Raw genomic sequence first — 15,546 nt, forward strand, 5'->3', positions numbered from 1 at the left:
TCACAAACCAGGATGCTCCATGAAGACTCCTGCAGACTCTCCAAATCTAGCAATGACACTTCCTCATCTTTTTACCCTTTCTCGCCCATTTCAAGACAGCAGTTATTTCATCACCTACATGTCCTTATAGATGACAGTTATTCTTAGGCAACTGTAAGCTACAAGTACTAGTACACAAACTGCTCTTCAGCCAGTACTGCACTCAGTAGGCACTGTTAGTTCATGAGCTAAAACAAGCTGAGAGATCAGACAAGGCTTTCTTTCCTTGAGAGGTGTGAGAAGGCAATAGTGAGAGCCAAGATAATCGAAGAGGAAAAAAAACAGCAGCTACTTAACAGTGTCTGAAATCCTGCAGAAACACGTGAGTTTCTGTGGAAGCCTGATTTGTATTAATCAACCCAGCATTGAAAAGCGTTACCACAAAATTTATTCTAATACCTGTTGTACCACACCCTAAAAATCACAAAAGAAAACAAGCTGAGATAAAAGATGTTAGCTGTCAAAGGTGGGGAAATACCGTCAGAAAGCCACAAGGTTGGCTTCCTCTGAGAAATTAAAGAAAAGTGGGAGACACTCTTCAGATTTCTTATCAAAGACAGGTGTCTTGTCTCCTTTGGTTTAGCGCATCACCATCACAGGGCGGCACAGCTTGTCACCTGACTGCAGCCAGCAAGAACAGTTCTGACTGCTCCAGCAGAAAAAGCAGGAAATGGATTCTGCATAAACTCCGGTCCCAGTCTGCTTTTGATTCTCTGCACTCTGGAGGAGCCCTAAAACTGGCATCAGCCCGACATGTTTGAAAGCCTGAACCCTGACTGATGTGAATTTACAGCACCTGAGCTATAGTGTGCCTGCTCCCGAGACAAACATCCTTGTGGAGAGTAAGGGGCAAGGCAGCATGATCTGCTCTCTCCACAGGTTACCTGCTCACCAGGAGACATCCATGGGGAAGGTGGCACAGAGAAACTAGAATGCTCTTAGGTCATGACCTTGATGAACGTATTTTATCTTGTGGATTTGCACAAACCTGAATGATTGTAAGAGAGTTGCATGAAATAAGTAGGGCAAGGGATTCATATCAATCCTAGTGACCAGCCATGAAGAAAGGCAGACTTACCGATTCTTTTTTTTTTTTTTCCCTAAGACAAGAGTACACAACACAGAGGTAAGGTTGAAGATCTCCTTCTGTTTCATGTAGACATCCAGAGTAAAAGTCAGTTGCTATTCAGCCTGCTCGGCTGCTCTTCGACAGCACGGACATTTCTTATGCTGTTAAAACCATCAGCAAGTTTAAAAATTCACCCCAGTGGCAAGACATTTAAAATACTGCTTGGTCTCCTCCTAGAGCATTTGTCCTTAACAAAATTCACTCGAAGTGATGCTAGGCACTGTAAAAGGCACTGAGGTTCTGTGCATGCCAGCCTCCCTAACACCTCTCACCAGGAGGAGTCTGCACATGGCCATAAAGAAGATTGAATCTAAAAAGCACGCCCTGGTTCCTCACAGCTGAGGGGCAGCAGGCTTCTGGTATTTGCACTGGATCCACACTCGATACATTGTCATTTGCTTCCCACGGTTCACTTGCAGTCGCCGATCAACCAGATTCTGGATTTTCTCCAGCCCAGCTCTTGTGAAGAGATCATCTAATTCATCTGTAAGCAGAGAGAGGGAGATAAGGATGCTACAGCTTTCATTTAACTGATACCTGCTCACGCTGAGGGCTAAGCAGAGTTGAAAGATGGGCCAGAGGAAACTCACGGTCTCTGTCTGGCAGGGAAATGCGAATCAGACTGGACTTAACTGCTGTGGTATGGGGGGATTAAGATCACAGTCTCACCATTTTCCTTTGAGTTTACTTTCTACCAAGGAAGGAAAGAAGTACTGTGAGGACAATCTGTAGAGTTACAGAGACTCGACAGGGAGAAAACAACTGCAATTCCAGACTTTGTTATCGCCTCCAGTAAACAATTAAGGGAACATCTTCTGGCGAGCAGGGACAGATCCATTCCCTCCCCCTCTCCCTCCCTCCATAGGGATTTCAGAGTCTGCAAGAGCAAAGAACGGGATCAGATGAATCAGGCCTACACTTCCAGAGGGTGGCAATAAGATCTTTGCTGTATAGGCTGGAGGGGAACTGGATTCATTAAGGTTAAGTCTGGAAAAAAAAAATCGGTACAAAACCACACCCAGCTGGGGCCCAATCAAAGCACCAAGAGCCCTCAAGGCTGCAACACTTACTCTGTTAGGTATTCCTGACCAAGCAAATAGTATCACAGTGCCCCAGCACAGTGGCCCTGGGCAAAGCCAGAGTGAGTCCTGCTGAGCAGCAGACAGCTCGTTCAACTGCAGCCTGGGAGCACGTGATTTGTACGGAGTTTCTGTAGGAAAGGGCTAACAGGTCTCAGCTTGTGCTCTTTTATCAGATGCTTGCCATAGTGAAGCGTTTGCCAAACACGCATTAAACATTAATTTTGTTGTGACAAACAAGACTTGTGCAGTAGGGAACGGAATGGTTTGTTGCAGTTGTACCGCTGCTCTGAAACAGACTCTGCAGATGTGCCCTCAGTGGAAGTGACTAGAGGTGTGACTGGTGATAAGGAGAGAGAAACAAACCCTGCTGAGTACAAAGCAGCAATAAAACCAAGAAGGCTGCCTCAGCTCTGTGCTGAACCACGCTCCTCTTACTCCCTTGTGTCAGTAAAGTTAAGAGAAGATGTTCCAGTTGTGTCCATCTCACTGCATCCTTCTCAGGCAACAAGATTCAAGGAGAGTTCTTCCACTCCCCTTCCTCTCAGTGTAGCAAATACACCAGTTTTAAACTAAAAACAATCTTCTGCTTAGGAATTCACTGTGCTGCATTCGCATCAGTAAGTGTCAGGCCCAGGTCCCTGTGCGATTGGGAGACATTTCACGCTGCTCCAAGAATAAAACAGGTTGGAAAGATCTAGTGACAAAACTTCAGGGCACAAGGACAAAAAGAGGTGAGCAGAGCCAGAGGGCTGTTTTCTAGCCTCCTACCTTGGGTGAAGAAGTAGACTCTGGTGCCATCACCTCTCACATAGAAGTTATCAGACAGACATTGACCTAAGGGCAAGAAGGATTTAAACAGTTACCAGCTATCATTTAAAAATCAACAACTGCCATCCAACTGCATAGAACGACAAGAGGCACTTCTCCTCCCAGCACATGCTGTGCTTGAGGAGAATTAACGAGCTGCCTCCCAAACAGGGCAGACACTACTCCAGAGAAGCATCATCCATTAGCGAGCTGCTAAGGCTCCCCATGGGAAATGGAAATACCTTTCTTAAACCGAAGCTGGGCCAAGTCGTAACGGCCATAATCGCGTAACAAAATCATTCCTCCTGGTTTCAGAAGGCGACTCAGTCTGTTAACGACGCACTGCATCCTGAGGAAAGAACAAAAAAGCTGTACTCAACAGTCTGCAAAATCACGCCCGTTTACTTAGCCTACTTTCCCAAAAAGAAGGTATAAAGCTTCACTTCCGTTTCAACTTTGTACAAAAAGCTACCCAAAATCGGTACTTTTCTGAGCTCTCGCAGGCTTAGGTGGGTAGATTTTATTTGGCCACCTTTTTTCTGACGCTCCCCAATTCTGCTTTTTTTCCTACACGGATAACTTAGCCTACCACAGCAGGGGTTAATTGCTCTCTCTTACTAATTACAAAAATATCTGGACTGGTTTCTGTAAAACAAGCAGAAAGTGAACTTGAAGAAAAATGCTGTGAAATAAAACCAAAGGGAATATTAAAGAGAGAACAGGAATACTTAAGTCATTTATTTGCATTTCATAGGTCATAGCACATCATCATGCTAAGCGCAGTACTTTTCTAAACTGTTTTCTGAACCTGCCCCCTCCCTTCTTCCCACCTGCTGAAGAGAAATCCATCTAGTATTGGAGCCTAAAAATACAGCAGCATACCTCCCACAAACTGGTGCTGAGTGCTCAGTGTGGCTGGTGTTCAGAACAGGCAAGCAACCATGACCACAGCAAGACTTCAACCACAGCCATTCAGCACTTCTAAATTACACCTGTCCCATACCAGAATTTGCTAAAACAAAGCACTGGCAAGTTCCACTTCCAGAGGTTTAGCAAAAAGCTGGACCAGTCACAGAACAAAGTTTAATTTTCCTTGATACAAAGGGACCTACTCTGAAGCTTTACACATACCTAGGAAAGCCCTGACACCCAACCACCAAACCATTTTTACAACTTTTACGCTGGCTCTACGAGTTTCATCTCCGTATATTCAAGTGCAGGCTCAGCTCCAGCAGCCTCATCTAAAAGGATTCAAAGCAGTACTTTCCCATTAGTTGTTGCCTATCAGTACCCATCAAACATCTCTTATGTACTCTGCTGCAGATAGATGTTTCATTTAACAAGATTCTCTTCCCTGCTCTTGCAGAGTTCATGCAAATAACAGTTTAGCTATTTAACTGCTAACAGCCTCTCTGCACCATGGTTATAGCACAGGTGGTCAAACCGTATAATGTTTCCCTATTCAACTGTTGGTTAATTAAACTCCATAAAGATATGGACGGCACACAGATCATTTTACTATCTAGCAAGTGCTGAAGCTAAATAATTCATTACGTAGAAAGCTACCAGTCTCCTCCTCAACTTAACAGTCCAGGGAGATCCCATGCAGCAACACTACGGAGTACAGAGAGCTTAGTTACTAGCCAGTCTAATCATTTTCTTTGGCATTTTTGCTACATGTTGCTCTTGGCAACAGGTGACTGCAATAGAAAACTCTTCTTGATATACCCAATATCACTACTTTGTGCAACCAATAGTGGTGCAACTTTCAAAAAATACACCAGGAATGCAGGCTGTTTTGGTCCTAGACTTCAATGTGAAGTCCATAAAACTGGAGAGATGAAGTAGCGAAGTTGCAGAGATGAAGACAAGATACGCTGAGATTACAGAGATACAGGCAGGGAATTTTAAGTCTGTGATATAAGTTATAATGATGTAACTTGAACAGATCAATAAGAAGCCTTACCTAAACTGAATGAAATGGAAGAAGGTATAACAACATGGCAAGTACTTCCCGCTGGCCACCAGCCAGACTTCAACAATTAAAGTTTTTACTTTCTCTGTACTGTTTTAAAGGTTCCCTAGTAAAGAACTCCAATTCTATGTCCATTTTGTTTGAAACCAGAAGGAATTATTAAAACTTACTTCTCTGGGAGAATTGCTGAGAGGACAAAGATAAGAATGACAACATCAAGACTCTCATCTGGCATTGGGAAAGGACTTTGGTCATTGCACAGATCGTGGACAAACGCAAAGCAGCGAGAAGAATCATATTCTGCATTGTTCTGTATTTAAGGGGAGAGACATTAGAGAATTAGCACACTTCAGCAGCCCCTGATCTCTGTATTATCTGGACATGGGAGCACTTTGACTTTCACCTAATGACGTGGTGTGCCCAGAGGCCTGTTTCAGCTTCACTGAACTAAATAGGAGAGGCAGAGTCTTAGGTAGGGTTGATGGGCTCCCTGGTCAGATAGGGAAAAATAAGTTCACGTAGGAGATTTACAGAGAGCTTTGGACTTGTTACGTTTGGGCAATGAGCACTGCCAAAAAACGTAAAACTGGATTGAGGGATAATTGCAATTTTAAGGTTGGACTTCCCACTGATAGTGGAAAGAAGTGAGAAATTCACACTGTTAAGTATGAAATCTTTATGAAAGTGGTGTGTTAGGGCACCTGCATTGCTGAAATCGATATTCATTTCAACTGCAAGCAAGCTACTCTCAATACCCCAACCATCAAACCCAGCTCCCTAAAGTTATGCTCATAAAATCTCATGCAGACTTCCATAAGTTGTTTAATTTTCTAAAGCTGCTGTTACGGATTGCAGTGGCTTCTATAAGCAGTGCTTGTGTCAGCTTAGAGAATGAAATGGCACGCTGGATCTGCTGCCACGCTCCCATTTCACCTCTTAAAGCGTCTGATTATATTTGATACTTCACAGATACCCAGTTCTGTTCTGACCTGAAGTTTGTTAGCAGCATTTATCTTCTGACTGAATCCCAGCTTCTGCTCCACAGACAGCAGTACCCCTCCTCAGCTGTCTGTGCAGAAGCAGTCAGACCACGTTCCCAGAACCGCAGTGACAGTAATGCACACACAAATCAAAACCAACTTCAGCTGCTGTTAAAAAATAGCCTGACTGTTTTCAAGGTTCAGCAGTTACTCAACTAAAAGAGCACTGCACTTGGAAGAGTGCTGCCAACCAAAGGGGAAAGGAAATCTGGCTGGCTTGTCTGCTGCCAATGTGAAGTCCTCAGAACTCCTGCTTCCCTCATTTCTACACTCTTTGATGGCTCATTTTCCTGATTTACCAGTATGAGGGTCAGCATCAGGACTGGCTAAAACCAGAAAGCTTCCAACACAGCTAGACAGCTGGTGGAAGCTATGATATACTTGGGTTAATGTGCAATTGGCACCTTGTATTCCTACCTTCATAAGTCACCGTTGAGCTTACCCGGACAAGATCCACAGCCGTTGTAGAAAAATCACAGCAATAAACAAAAAGGCCCGGGTCACTGGAATAAATAAAAGAAACTATCATAATTTATATAAAGGTGTTCCACAGGAATTAACAAAGTGTCTCAAACTCACAAAGCACAAAACTAGGGGGGCAGAAATGCTGGGCTTTAATGCCTCTCTCTCTCATCTGTTGTGCAGAATTGAGTGGACCACTTTGTTCCTTTATGTTCCAGTTACTCTCACATGAAACTGGACTGCTTGCTTTTTCTTCAGGAGAAGGAGAGACACTAAGGTCTGTATGAAAATGCTTGAATGAGTATGAACGAGACACGCAAACACGCATCATGCTTTGTAGGTTGCACTCTAAAGGCAAAGATTTCCAGGCTCAAAATACAATTATTTGAAGACTTGTATGGCAAATCAGTCATTTATATATGGCCTTCCTCTCTGAGACTGTCGAAACTAAAACCACATGCAGCACTTTTCCAATTGTTTTTCAGAGCTGGTTCATCATGCAGGCAAAAACCTACTGAGAACTACTTACTTGTTGGTTTGTAGGATTGGGAAGACCGTATTCCCAGCACCACAGCCAACCTGCACAAACAAAACAGACGTACATAGTGAAAATTGTTTCTTCAGCATGTCCCACACAGCTAGTTTCAAATCATCTCTCTACAGCCACGGAACAAAGAGCAACTCATAAGTAACTCATGAGCACAGCAATGACCATTTGCAAATATCACTGTAAGTTCTGAGTAAGTTCAGCTCTGAGAAACAGGCCTACATATGGGCATTTGTGGGAAACCACTGAGTTAGGCAGTTCTTCCAGAGATCTTACTAACAAGCCATATTGTTACTTCTCTGAAAATTGTTTTTTCTGGAATCCCAAGCATAACAACCAGTATGAGTCACTGGCAAAGGCTGGGGATTAGTTACATTAACTTCCATAGAAATTCAGAGCAATGGAGAAAGAAGTTTGATTTACTATAATTACATCCTGCTGTTTCCGAGTTCCCCTCACTAGATGGCTCTTCCTCAAGTTACAGCTAGGCCTACGATTCTGTCTTGCTGTTCCTGCTACTAGTTCCCATTTGAAGAGAAGCGGACTCTCACAACTGGGCTTAGGGAATTTGTCTCTGTTTAAACAATCAGTAAAACTGAAAGACTGAGCAGAAAATACCACCAAGGGCTCCCAGTGACAGACAGCACTGAGAACACTCAGGTGAGAAAGGAAAGCCACCACGAACCAAGAATGTTAGTCTGAGGAAGTCTCGAGGGTTCAGACTATACACAAATCTAAAGGGCAGCTTATGCTGACTCCCTGGGAGGGCAGAGCTTCCACAGCACATGAGCATTCAACAACAATAGTGATATACTAAACAAACTAGCAGAGCAAAAGGTCATTATGAGCTGTTAGGAGACTAATATTTGTAAGGCCTACAGGCTTGCCCAGGACAAGCATGACACTCTGTGTTAATCTGAGATTCCCACTGCTATCAGGTGGATTGGGAGGACCCAAACAAACAGGATCTTTACGTTCTTGGTTTCACTGTTTCATTATCCATCTCCCAAGGCAAACAAGGATCAGCACAAAACAGAAAAACCACAAAACACAAAAGATAAGGGAAAGATTTACACAAATAAAACAATCAACTTCTTACACAGAAAGTGACTTAATGGCTTATTTCAACATGAGATAGTTTGTATTTTAAGCATGGAAAACTTCTTATGGTCCATGTGCTCTGCTGATAGACTGTCTGAACCAAAAGAACTCCAAGTTCTAAGCTGCCCCCTTCCTTTTATGCGTTTTACTGACTTCTGTCAATCGTCCCACTCACTTGCTGTTTGCCATGACATGTTTGTACATCCAGTCACTCCAACGTTGATATAAAGAGAGTGAAGGGTGATTCTTTGTTCTACAGCCATTACCTCCAATATGCGGTAAGAGGCAGAGGATCCCGGGTAATCTCCGTAGCTTTGGTTCACCTCACCATGCTTCTGCGGAGCCAGCTCCTCCGTGCAGAACGTAGGCGTGCTTTTCATCAAGTTTAACTGATTCTCTGCCCTCGTTTCTAACGAGCAATGTCCATTTTCACAGCTTCCCAGCCCTTCATTGTTGGATTCTTCTTTGTAAATATGTTCACGCACAGAGTCCTCGTTGTGACCTGGGTTCCTGTTTGGTGCCAGCTCAGGAAATTCAGTGAACAGCCAGTGCCTGTCCTTGAAGAAGCCATTTTCATGGATTTTATAAAAGTCATCCCAGTACCTCTTAGCATTCACCTCATATTCCTCTGTAAACACAAACAGAAACATCACCAGCAGTCAAATCAGAAGGTCTCAGTTTAATCAGTTCAGTCAGTTAGGGACTGCTGCAGATATCTTACTCAGTAATCCCTTATTATAAGTAAGGTTATTGATTGAAAATCACCTTGATTTAAGTTGTACCTTCCCACAAGAACACTCAGTCTGCCTCCTTACTGTCACTTTGTTAGGAATATTAAAGGGAAAAGAGATAGAAGAGGAAACTGCCTGTCTCCTGGTAGGATTTAAAGGAAGCTGGCAACAGAAAAGGCCTCTTTGAAGGAGGCTGGAATGAAGAAATCCAGGTTTTACTTCCATCCCTAACGCTAACTTAATCAGTTCACAGAAGCAATTCATTTGGAGCCTCATGACTTTAAGCGTCAAGCACTTAAACTTCTAAGGAATTCTATGACAAGTGCCTGGAGCTGAAGAGCTCTGTCTGACACACCACCTCTTTCTGCAGACTGAGAAACAGCAAAATTAGTCAACTCCACAGGCCTGGCCTAAAGCTCCATTAGCATTTACACAATACTCCAGGATTACAGGGCATCTTGTTTTACACAAACACTCCTGGAGTTCAGTCTTTAGCACTTTGTTTTCCACTGTTCTGTGCAGGTTGGAACATCACAAGCATGAAATTAGAACAAAAGAGAGGAACTGAAAGAAGTGACCACTACAATTGGAGTAATAGCATAGGGCTAAGGTGGATGGACTGAAGTTGGTAAGAATCAACTGCAGCAGCAAGCAATGCTATTTTCACACCAAGTAGATACATTCCAGTAGCAAGATGATTATTACAGACAGCTGGAAGAACTCTTAGGAAGCCATAACCTAATGAAATTAGAGCCATCCATAGAATTATTTCCACAGCTTCACGTATTTCAGATCGGGTACATTTCGAGGAGAGTTACTTTTCCATGGGAAATGAAGAATCCAATTGGTTTCCTGAATTCTCGTCAATGCAGTAAGCTCTCTGTCCTAACAAATAAGTCCTAATTATAACCTTCTGCGCTTGTAATCAACTAGAGGTATTAACAGCCTTGGCCAGAGACCCCAACTGCATCTCAATAAGATGCTACTCCTTTGCCATCTTTGCACGGCAACAAGTTTGTTACTGAATGCAAAAATATCTCCAACCATTAAAGATGACAACTGAATGTGAGAATGGGTGGCCTCTCCACCACATCCACTAAGAGTAGGGTTAAGAGAACAACCAGAATCCCCAATTTTAGGACGCCTGCTTATCTGAACTGCAGTTTATTTACCAGTCTTCTGACAAGCATCAAAATGCTTAGAAGGCACCTGAAGGGAGATACCAAGAAGGAACCAAGACCACCTGGAAAAACACATAGCCTCAGCAAAATATAGACAAAAATGGCTTTAATGCAGAATCAGAAATCAATCACATATTTGTAGTAGGATCTATCCCTGAAGTACAAGAACTATGTATAAAAGTAACCTCTTTACCTCAATGACAAGCATATTCTCATTGTAAGAAGCCTTGTCCTTAAACACCAAGCTGAAAGAAATGTTAGTCTGATATTAGACTACAGCAGTACGTTTGTGCTGTGATCTCACCAGACCTCAAAGCCGGCAGCCAAGACAGTTTGCTACTTGCACAGGAGCCACTCCGTGACTGCTAATGTCAGAGGAACGAGTTATGGATTCTGTCCATGGTGCACTCATTCCTGAGCTGTCACTTCTTCCACGCACTAGTAGGGATACTGGTAGGGCTGCTGGGGCTGGAGTCGCTCTTTCAGCTAACAAAAATACAAAGTCCCGAGTCCTGCTCATCCCTAAAGGTGCCATGGAAGCCTCTGACCATAAGAGGATGTTCCCGTCAGGAGCTGTGGCGATGTTCCAAGCCAGCCATTTTGGATCACCAACATTTTTGCTCTTTCCAAATTATTGTGAAATTCTGTTGGATGCTAATGAACAGCTGCTGCGCTCCAACCCAGATGTGCGGAAGCTTTATTTAGAGTTCATTTTAAAAGCACTAGGATAAAGGGGCGCCAGCAACATAAACACAAGAAGCCAAGGGCCAGCTGACAGAGATCATGCAAGAAACAGGGTTAAAGCAAAAAATGACCATAGTAATGTTTCAGTCTGTCTTCCCACACAACTTCTGTCAGAGAAGTTCTCATAATACTTGCTTTGACATCCTTTTTGTGGTATTAGCTCCTAAGGATATCAGCATGCGAGGCGGATTCCTCCAGAGACCTTCTTGACGAGAACTCCTGACCTTTTTGCTCATCTTTGGTAGGACACACCCAAAGTCAAGCCCCTACTCACCCTTTCACATTGCAGAAATGCAAACACAAATAACTGTTCATATAAGGCAAGAAGAAAACCAGCGATCCCCTGAGTCACGTGGGGGCTTTCTCTAAAGAAAACCAAGAAACTTTCAGTTCTTTCTCTGATTCCAGCCAGCAGATGCACCTTCTATATAGCACACAGAACTTCCCTCCTTCTTCAGGATAAATTCTGACAGCCCAAGAAGTCCACAGAATAATACAGCCATAATGACCAATAGCCTGTCTTTGTTCTCCTGCCTGGATGCTTCTGATTCTCAAAATACTGGACCCTTCAGGCACATTTGGCTGGGCTGACTTCCCTATGTTTCAGCCATCCCATTGTCTCCACATGCTTCCTATTGAATAGAAGCCATCAAAATCTGACCGTCCCCCATTGTTCGGTCTGGGAATACATCACGAAGCCCTGACAAACTGCTCTAACAGCAAATTTCTCCACAATTTCAGAGCTGCATATAGGTTCTCAAAGCATGACAGACAGCAACCTTTAATGTTAACCAGATTTTAAAATGAACTCAACACAATGGGTATCACAATAGAAGCTGCTGGATACTTCTGGGAATCCAAGAAATTAGGAGGGTTGCTCTTTGGTTTAATTAAATTTGCTATTGTGAACACAACTGGAAGCTATATGGGAAGTGTCTGAACAGCTCCAGTAGTGCTCAGCGCTGCCTTACAGATGACACATGCAATTTAATTTGAACAAAAGGAGCGGATACATCCTAGAGCTCAGCAGGATATAACAAGATCATCATCAAACGAGTCTCTTATCATACCAAAGAAGATGAAATCTGAAAGCACCATCACCTGAGGGGCTGGATGGTACCTAAGAGGTGGGAAGATGCAGTGCTAACCAACTCCAGAACAGCTTCAACCGCGCACCTTGACCATAGAGCTCCTTTAGCTCGATTCCTGTTCAGGTAAGTTTTCGTTTTGGATGTATCAATAGCCTTTAAGCCAAGATTGAGGAAATAAATTTGGAAACCCTTTTCTGTCTCTCTGATGATAAACGCTCCCATCAGGATAAAATCATTTTTCCTCACTTCAGATTTAAGCAGGACCGTGCTGCTTGTTAACTCGGCAGGGATGGGTACGGACACTACTTTATTCGAGCCTCTTAAGAGGGAAAAAATAATCTTGCAGCATGCAAGCAAACAGAAATTAGCCATTAGAAGTTAAGCTTTAGAGAGCAAAACACAAATGAGACTGGTGCTGTATGCTGAACGAAGCCTGTTGACAGGAAACACTACCAAACATTTAAATGTACACAACACGAACAAAGAATCTCAAGCCAAGATGACTCCTCCCCACCAAGGTCACTTTTTTTTCCCCAGAACGAGCCTCGACAGAAGGTGGGAAAGTCACAGAGAGGTAAATTTAGAGCAGAAAGACTCCTTCCCCGCCATTTTCAGTATCATGCACTCGGTAATGTATTTCAAATAATTCAGGAGAGGGGGAAGGGAGGAATACACGAAGATGAACACGCAGCTCAGACTGTTCTGCTGCTGCACACACAGTCAAGACTGATGCATTAGAACAACATCTAAAGGTACCTTGTTTATCTTGTGGCAATAGCTGCGAGCTGTTCTCTTGAACTTTACTCCTGGCACTGGCTTCCTGCTCCTCCGACCATTCCACATTGTCCCTGTTGTAAAAATGAAGGTGAGCTACTCAGCGGAGAATCGTGAGGCAAAGACAACGACAAACAGAGAAAGCTCTGAACTGCTCTCCCCGCCGCTGGCTGGGAAGCTTTTCCACATCTCCAGTTCCAGCTCAGCAGCACCATACCAGCTCCCAGCACATAAGGATGGTTCCCAGCTCTGAACGAGCCGTACCCGGAGCTTTATAAAAGGCACAACTGGAGGGGATCCCAAGAGACACCAAACCTGTCCCCTAATCCTTTCCCCTGTTTGATGGTGATCCATGCTGAGAGGAATTAAACCCTTCCTATAAAACCACCGGGGCACTCAGCACAAACAGAGCTCCTTGGAGAGAAGCTGCCATTCCCTCACAGTGAAAACAAGTAATTGTTCCTGTACAGGTGACTGCTGGGTTGGCACTCGCATACTTTCACTTGAGCAGGTCGTCACCACAGCCCGTTTGATTTAGCTGTCTCAGAAAATTACGTTTTATTTCTCAAGTTAAAAGAAAGAGGGCAGCTAGGGTTACTTGGAAGGTAAAGTGTTACATTAATATTAAACCCAATTATGGCACAAATATGCAGGAATCTTAAAAGCATTAAGAACCTATTAATAACTTAAATGTGCATACAAAGTTGTATAGTCATTAAAGTGATTCACTTGACCTTTTTTCATTAAAACAAATGAAGGAAAAGCAAAATACAAGGATCAAGAAGAACAATTCTGGCCTCAGGAAGAATACACCTTTTGATATTAAGCAACAAAACAAAGCCTTAACTACTGTCTCTGAAAAACTAGACTACTAGGGAGTTTCTGCAGGGAAGTACTACTGAGGATATGCTTTTGTAACACTCCTTTGATAGTCCCAAAATAGATGACAAGCTGATACATGCACTCATTATTTTATTACAAATTAAACAGCCAATTTTCAACAGGTACGGCAGACAGAGCCCTAACGTGGATAGATTTACTTCAAAAATGCAAAATACCTTTGGTTCCCATCACATTCAAGCATCTGGGCACTGAACATCTCTCAAACAACAGCTTTCTGCACCCAAAGCCCTCCTGCTCCATGCTAACACCCGGCACAACCCCACACTCTTACAGCATCACGTGGCAGCAGATGGGTGAAGTTATCTCCATTCAATTTGCACATCAGCTGCTCATGTGTACGGGTGGGGAAGTTTTAAGTGTCTGAGAGCAGACACTGCACTAACTACAGCTACAAATCGATTGCCATGAAGCAAAGCAGCACATGCTCCTGAAATATGGAAAGGGGCTGTGAATCCTGACTGCTTCCAACCCAATGAAGGCTCAGGACCATGGGGAATGGGTGCTCCCGAGCACTGGATGAGCAGGGCTGGGCTCCTCCATACCTCCAAGCCCTCAGGGCAGCTCCAGCAACCCCCCAGCCCTGGTGTGCAGGCCTGTGTCCCCTCACAGCCCCACGCCAAGCTGCCCTCCTGCCTGTTCTGCACCCCAACGGGTGCTACAGAGGGGAACCTGGGCAGCGGGCCAGCCTGCTGGGAGGGGGCATGAACAATGTCTGGGCTTCTGCAAAGCAGAGATGGTGGGGGGTGATGCTCGGGGCTGACCCATAACCCCCAGAGCTCCCTTACGTGGAGCCTTGCCCTTCCACAGCATCAGGCTGTGGATAAACCCCTCTGGCCACCTGTACACTGCGATGGGTGTGGAGAGGCACCCCCGGGGCTGGGGCTCCCTGGGGCACGGGCTCTGCGCGACAGGGGCTCCCTGGGGGCAGGGGCAGCCCAGGGAAGGGGTCCCTTGGGGCATGTGCACCCTTAGGAAGGGGCATCCCAGGACACGGGCACCCCTGGGGGCAGGGACACCCCAGGACACGGGCACCCCTGGGGGCAGGGACACCCCAGGACACGGGCACCCCTGGGGGCAGGGACACCCCAGGACACGGGCACCCCTGGGGGCAGGGACACCCCAGGACACGGGCACCCTTGGGCACGGACTCTCTGCGACAGAGGCTCTCCAGGGGCAGGGACACCCCACAGCTTGGGCACCCCACGGAAAGGGCACGGGCACCCCAGGGAAAAGGGGCACCCCGGGGACAGGGCCACCCTCGGGAAGAGGCTTCCTAGGGGCTGAGGCTCCACGGGGCACGGGCAGCCCCGGGGCTGAGAGTCCCCTGGGCACGGGATCCCCGGAACTTGGGCACCCCCGGGGCGGGGGCTCCCTCAGGAAGGGGCACCCCGAGGCTGGGGGGGACACACGGGCAACCGACCCGGCGGCTCCGCGGGCCTCGGCCTAGGGAGAGAGGGCAGGGAAGGGCGGTGGAGCGGGGTTCCGCGGGCCCGCCGAGGGGTCGGGGAGGCGGCGGCCGCCCTCACCAGGCGTTGTGCTGGAAGAGGCGGGCGGGGTCGGTGAGGAGCCGCCTCCCGAACGGCCGCCGGGGCTGCTGCGCCTCCTCGCTGGGCGCCGCCATGACGGGGCCGCGCGGCACCGGAAGCGGAAGTGCGGAAGTCCCGGGGACGGACCCGGAGGGGTGTAGGGGTCACGTGGGGCGGCGGCGGCGGGAAGCGCGCGCGAAGGCGGCGGCGAGGGAGGGGGGGGAGGGGGTGGCCGTTACCTCAGCGCCGCCTCAGGGGAGCGGCGACGGCGGCGGCCGCGTGTGGTGCAATAAAAACGCTCAAAAACGATAAAAACGCGTGTCTCGGCTCTTATTTCTCATTTTATTACCCCAGGAGGCAGGGTGGGGGCGAAGCCCGGCCCAAACCGGCTCCGTGCGGCGTTTTCAGCGGGCT

The 15,546-nt window shown here is 46.0% G+C and overlaps 1 protein-coding gene across 1 annotated transcript; it reads right to left on the reverse strand.

Moving 5' to 3' along the window:
• Positions 1–404: 404 nt before the first annotated feature.
• On the reverse strand, positions 405–15,240 carry METTL2A (methyltransferase 2A, tRNA N3-cytidine). The gene is made up of 9 exons (XM_084300960.1): positions 15,133–15,240; positions 12,686–12,777; positions 8,449–8,810; positions 7,064–7,113; positions 6,515–6,575; positions 5,203–5,342; positions 3,300–3,406; positions 3,019–3,084; positions 405–1,652 (listed from the first exon to the last, which is right to left on the reverse strand). Exons 1-9 carry the CDS (start codon positions 15,225–15,227, stop codon positions 1,501–1,503), a joined length of 1,125 nt encoding a protein of 374 aa, XP_084157086.1. The 5' UTR covers positions 15,228–15,240; the 3' UTR covers positions 405–1,500.
• Positions 15,241–15,546: the final 306 nt, after the last annotated feature.

The sequence above is a fragment of the Netta rufina genome (assembly GCF_964035555.1).
Source record: "Netta rufina genome assembly, chromosome: 24".
Classification (NCBI taxonomy): Eukaryota; Metazoa; Chordata; class Aves; order Anseriformes; family Anatidae; genus Netta; species Netta rufina.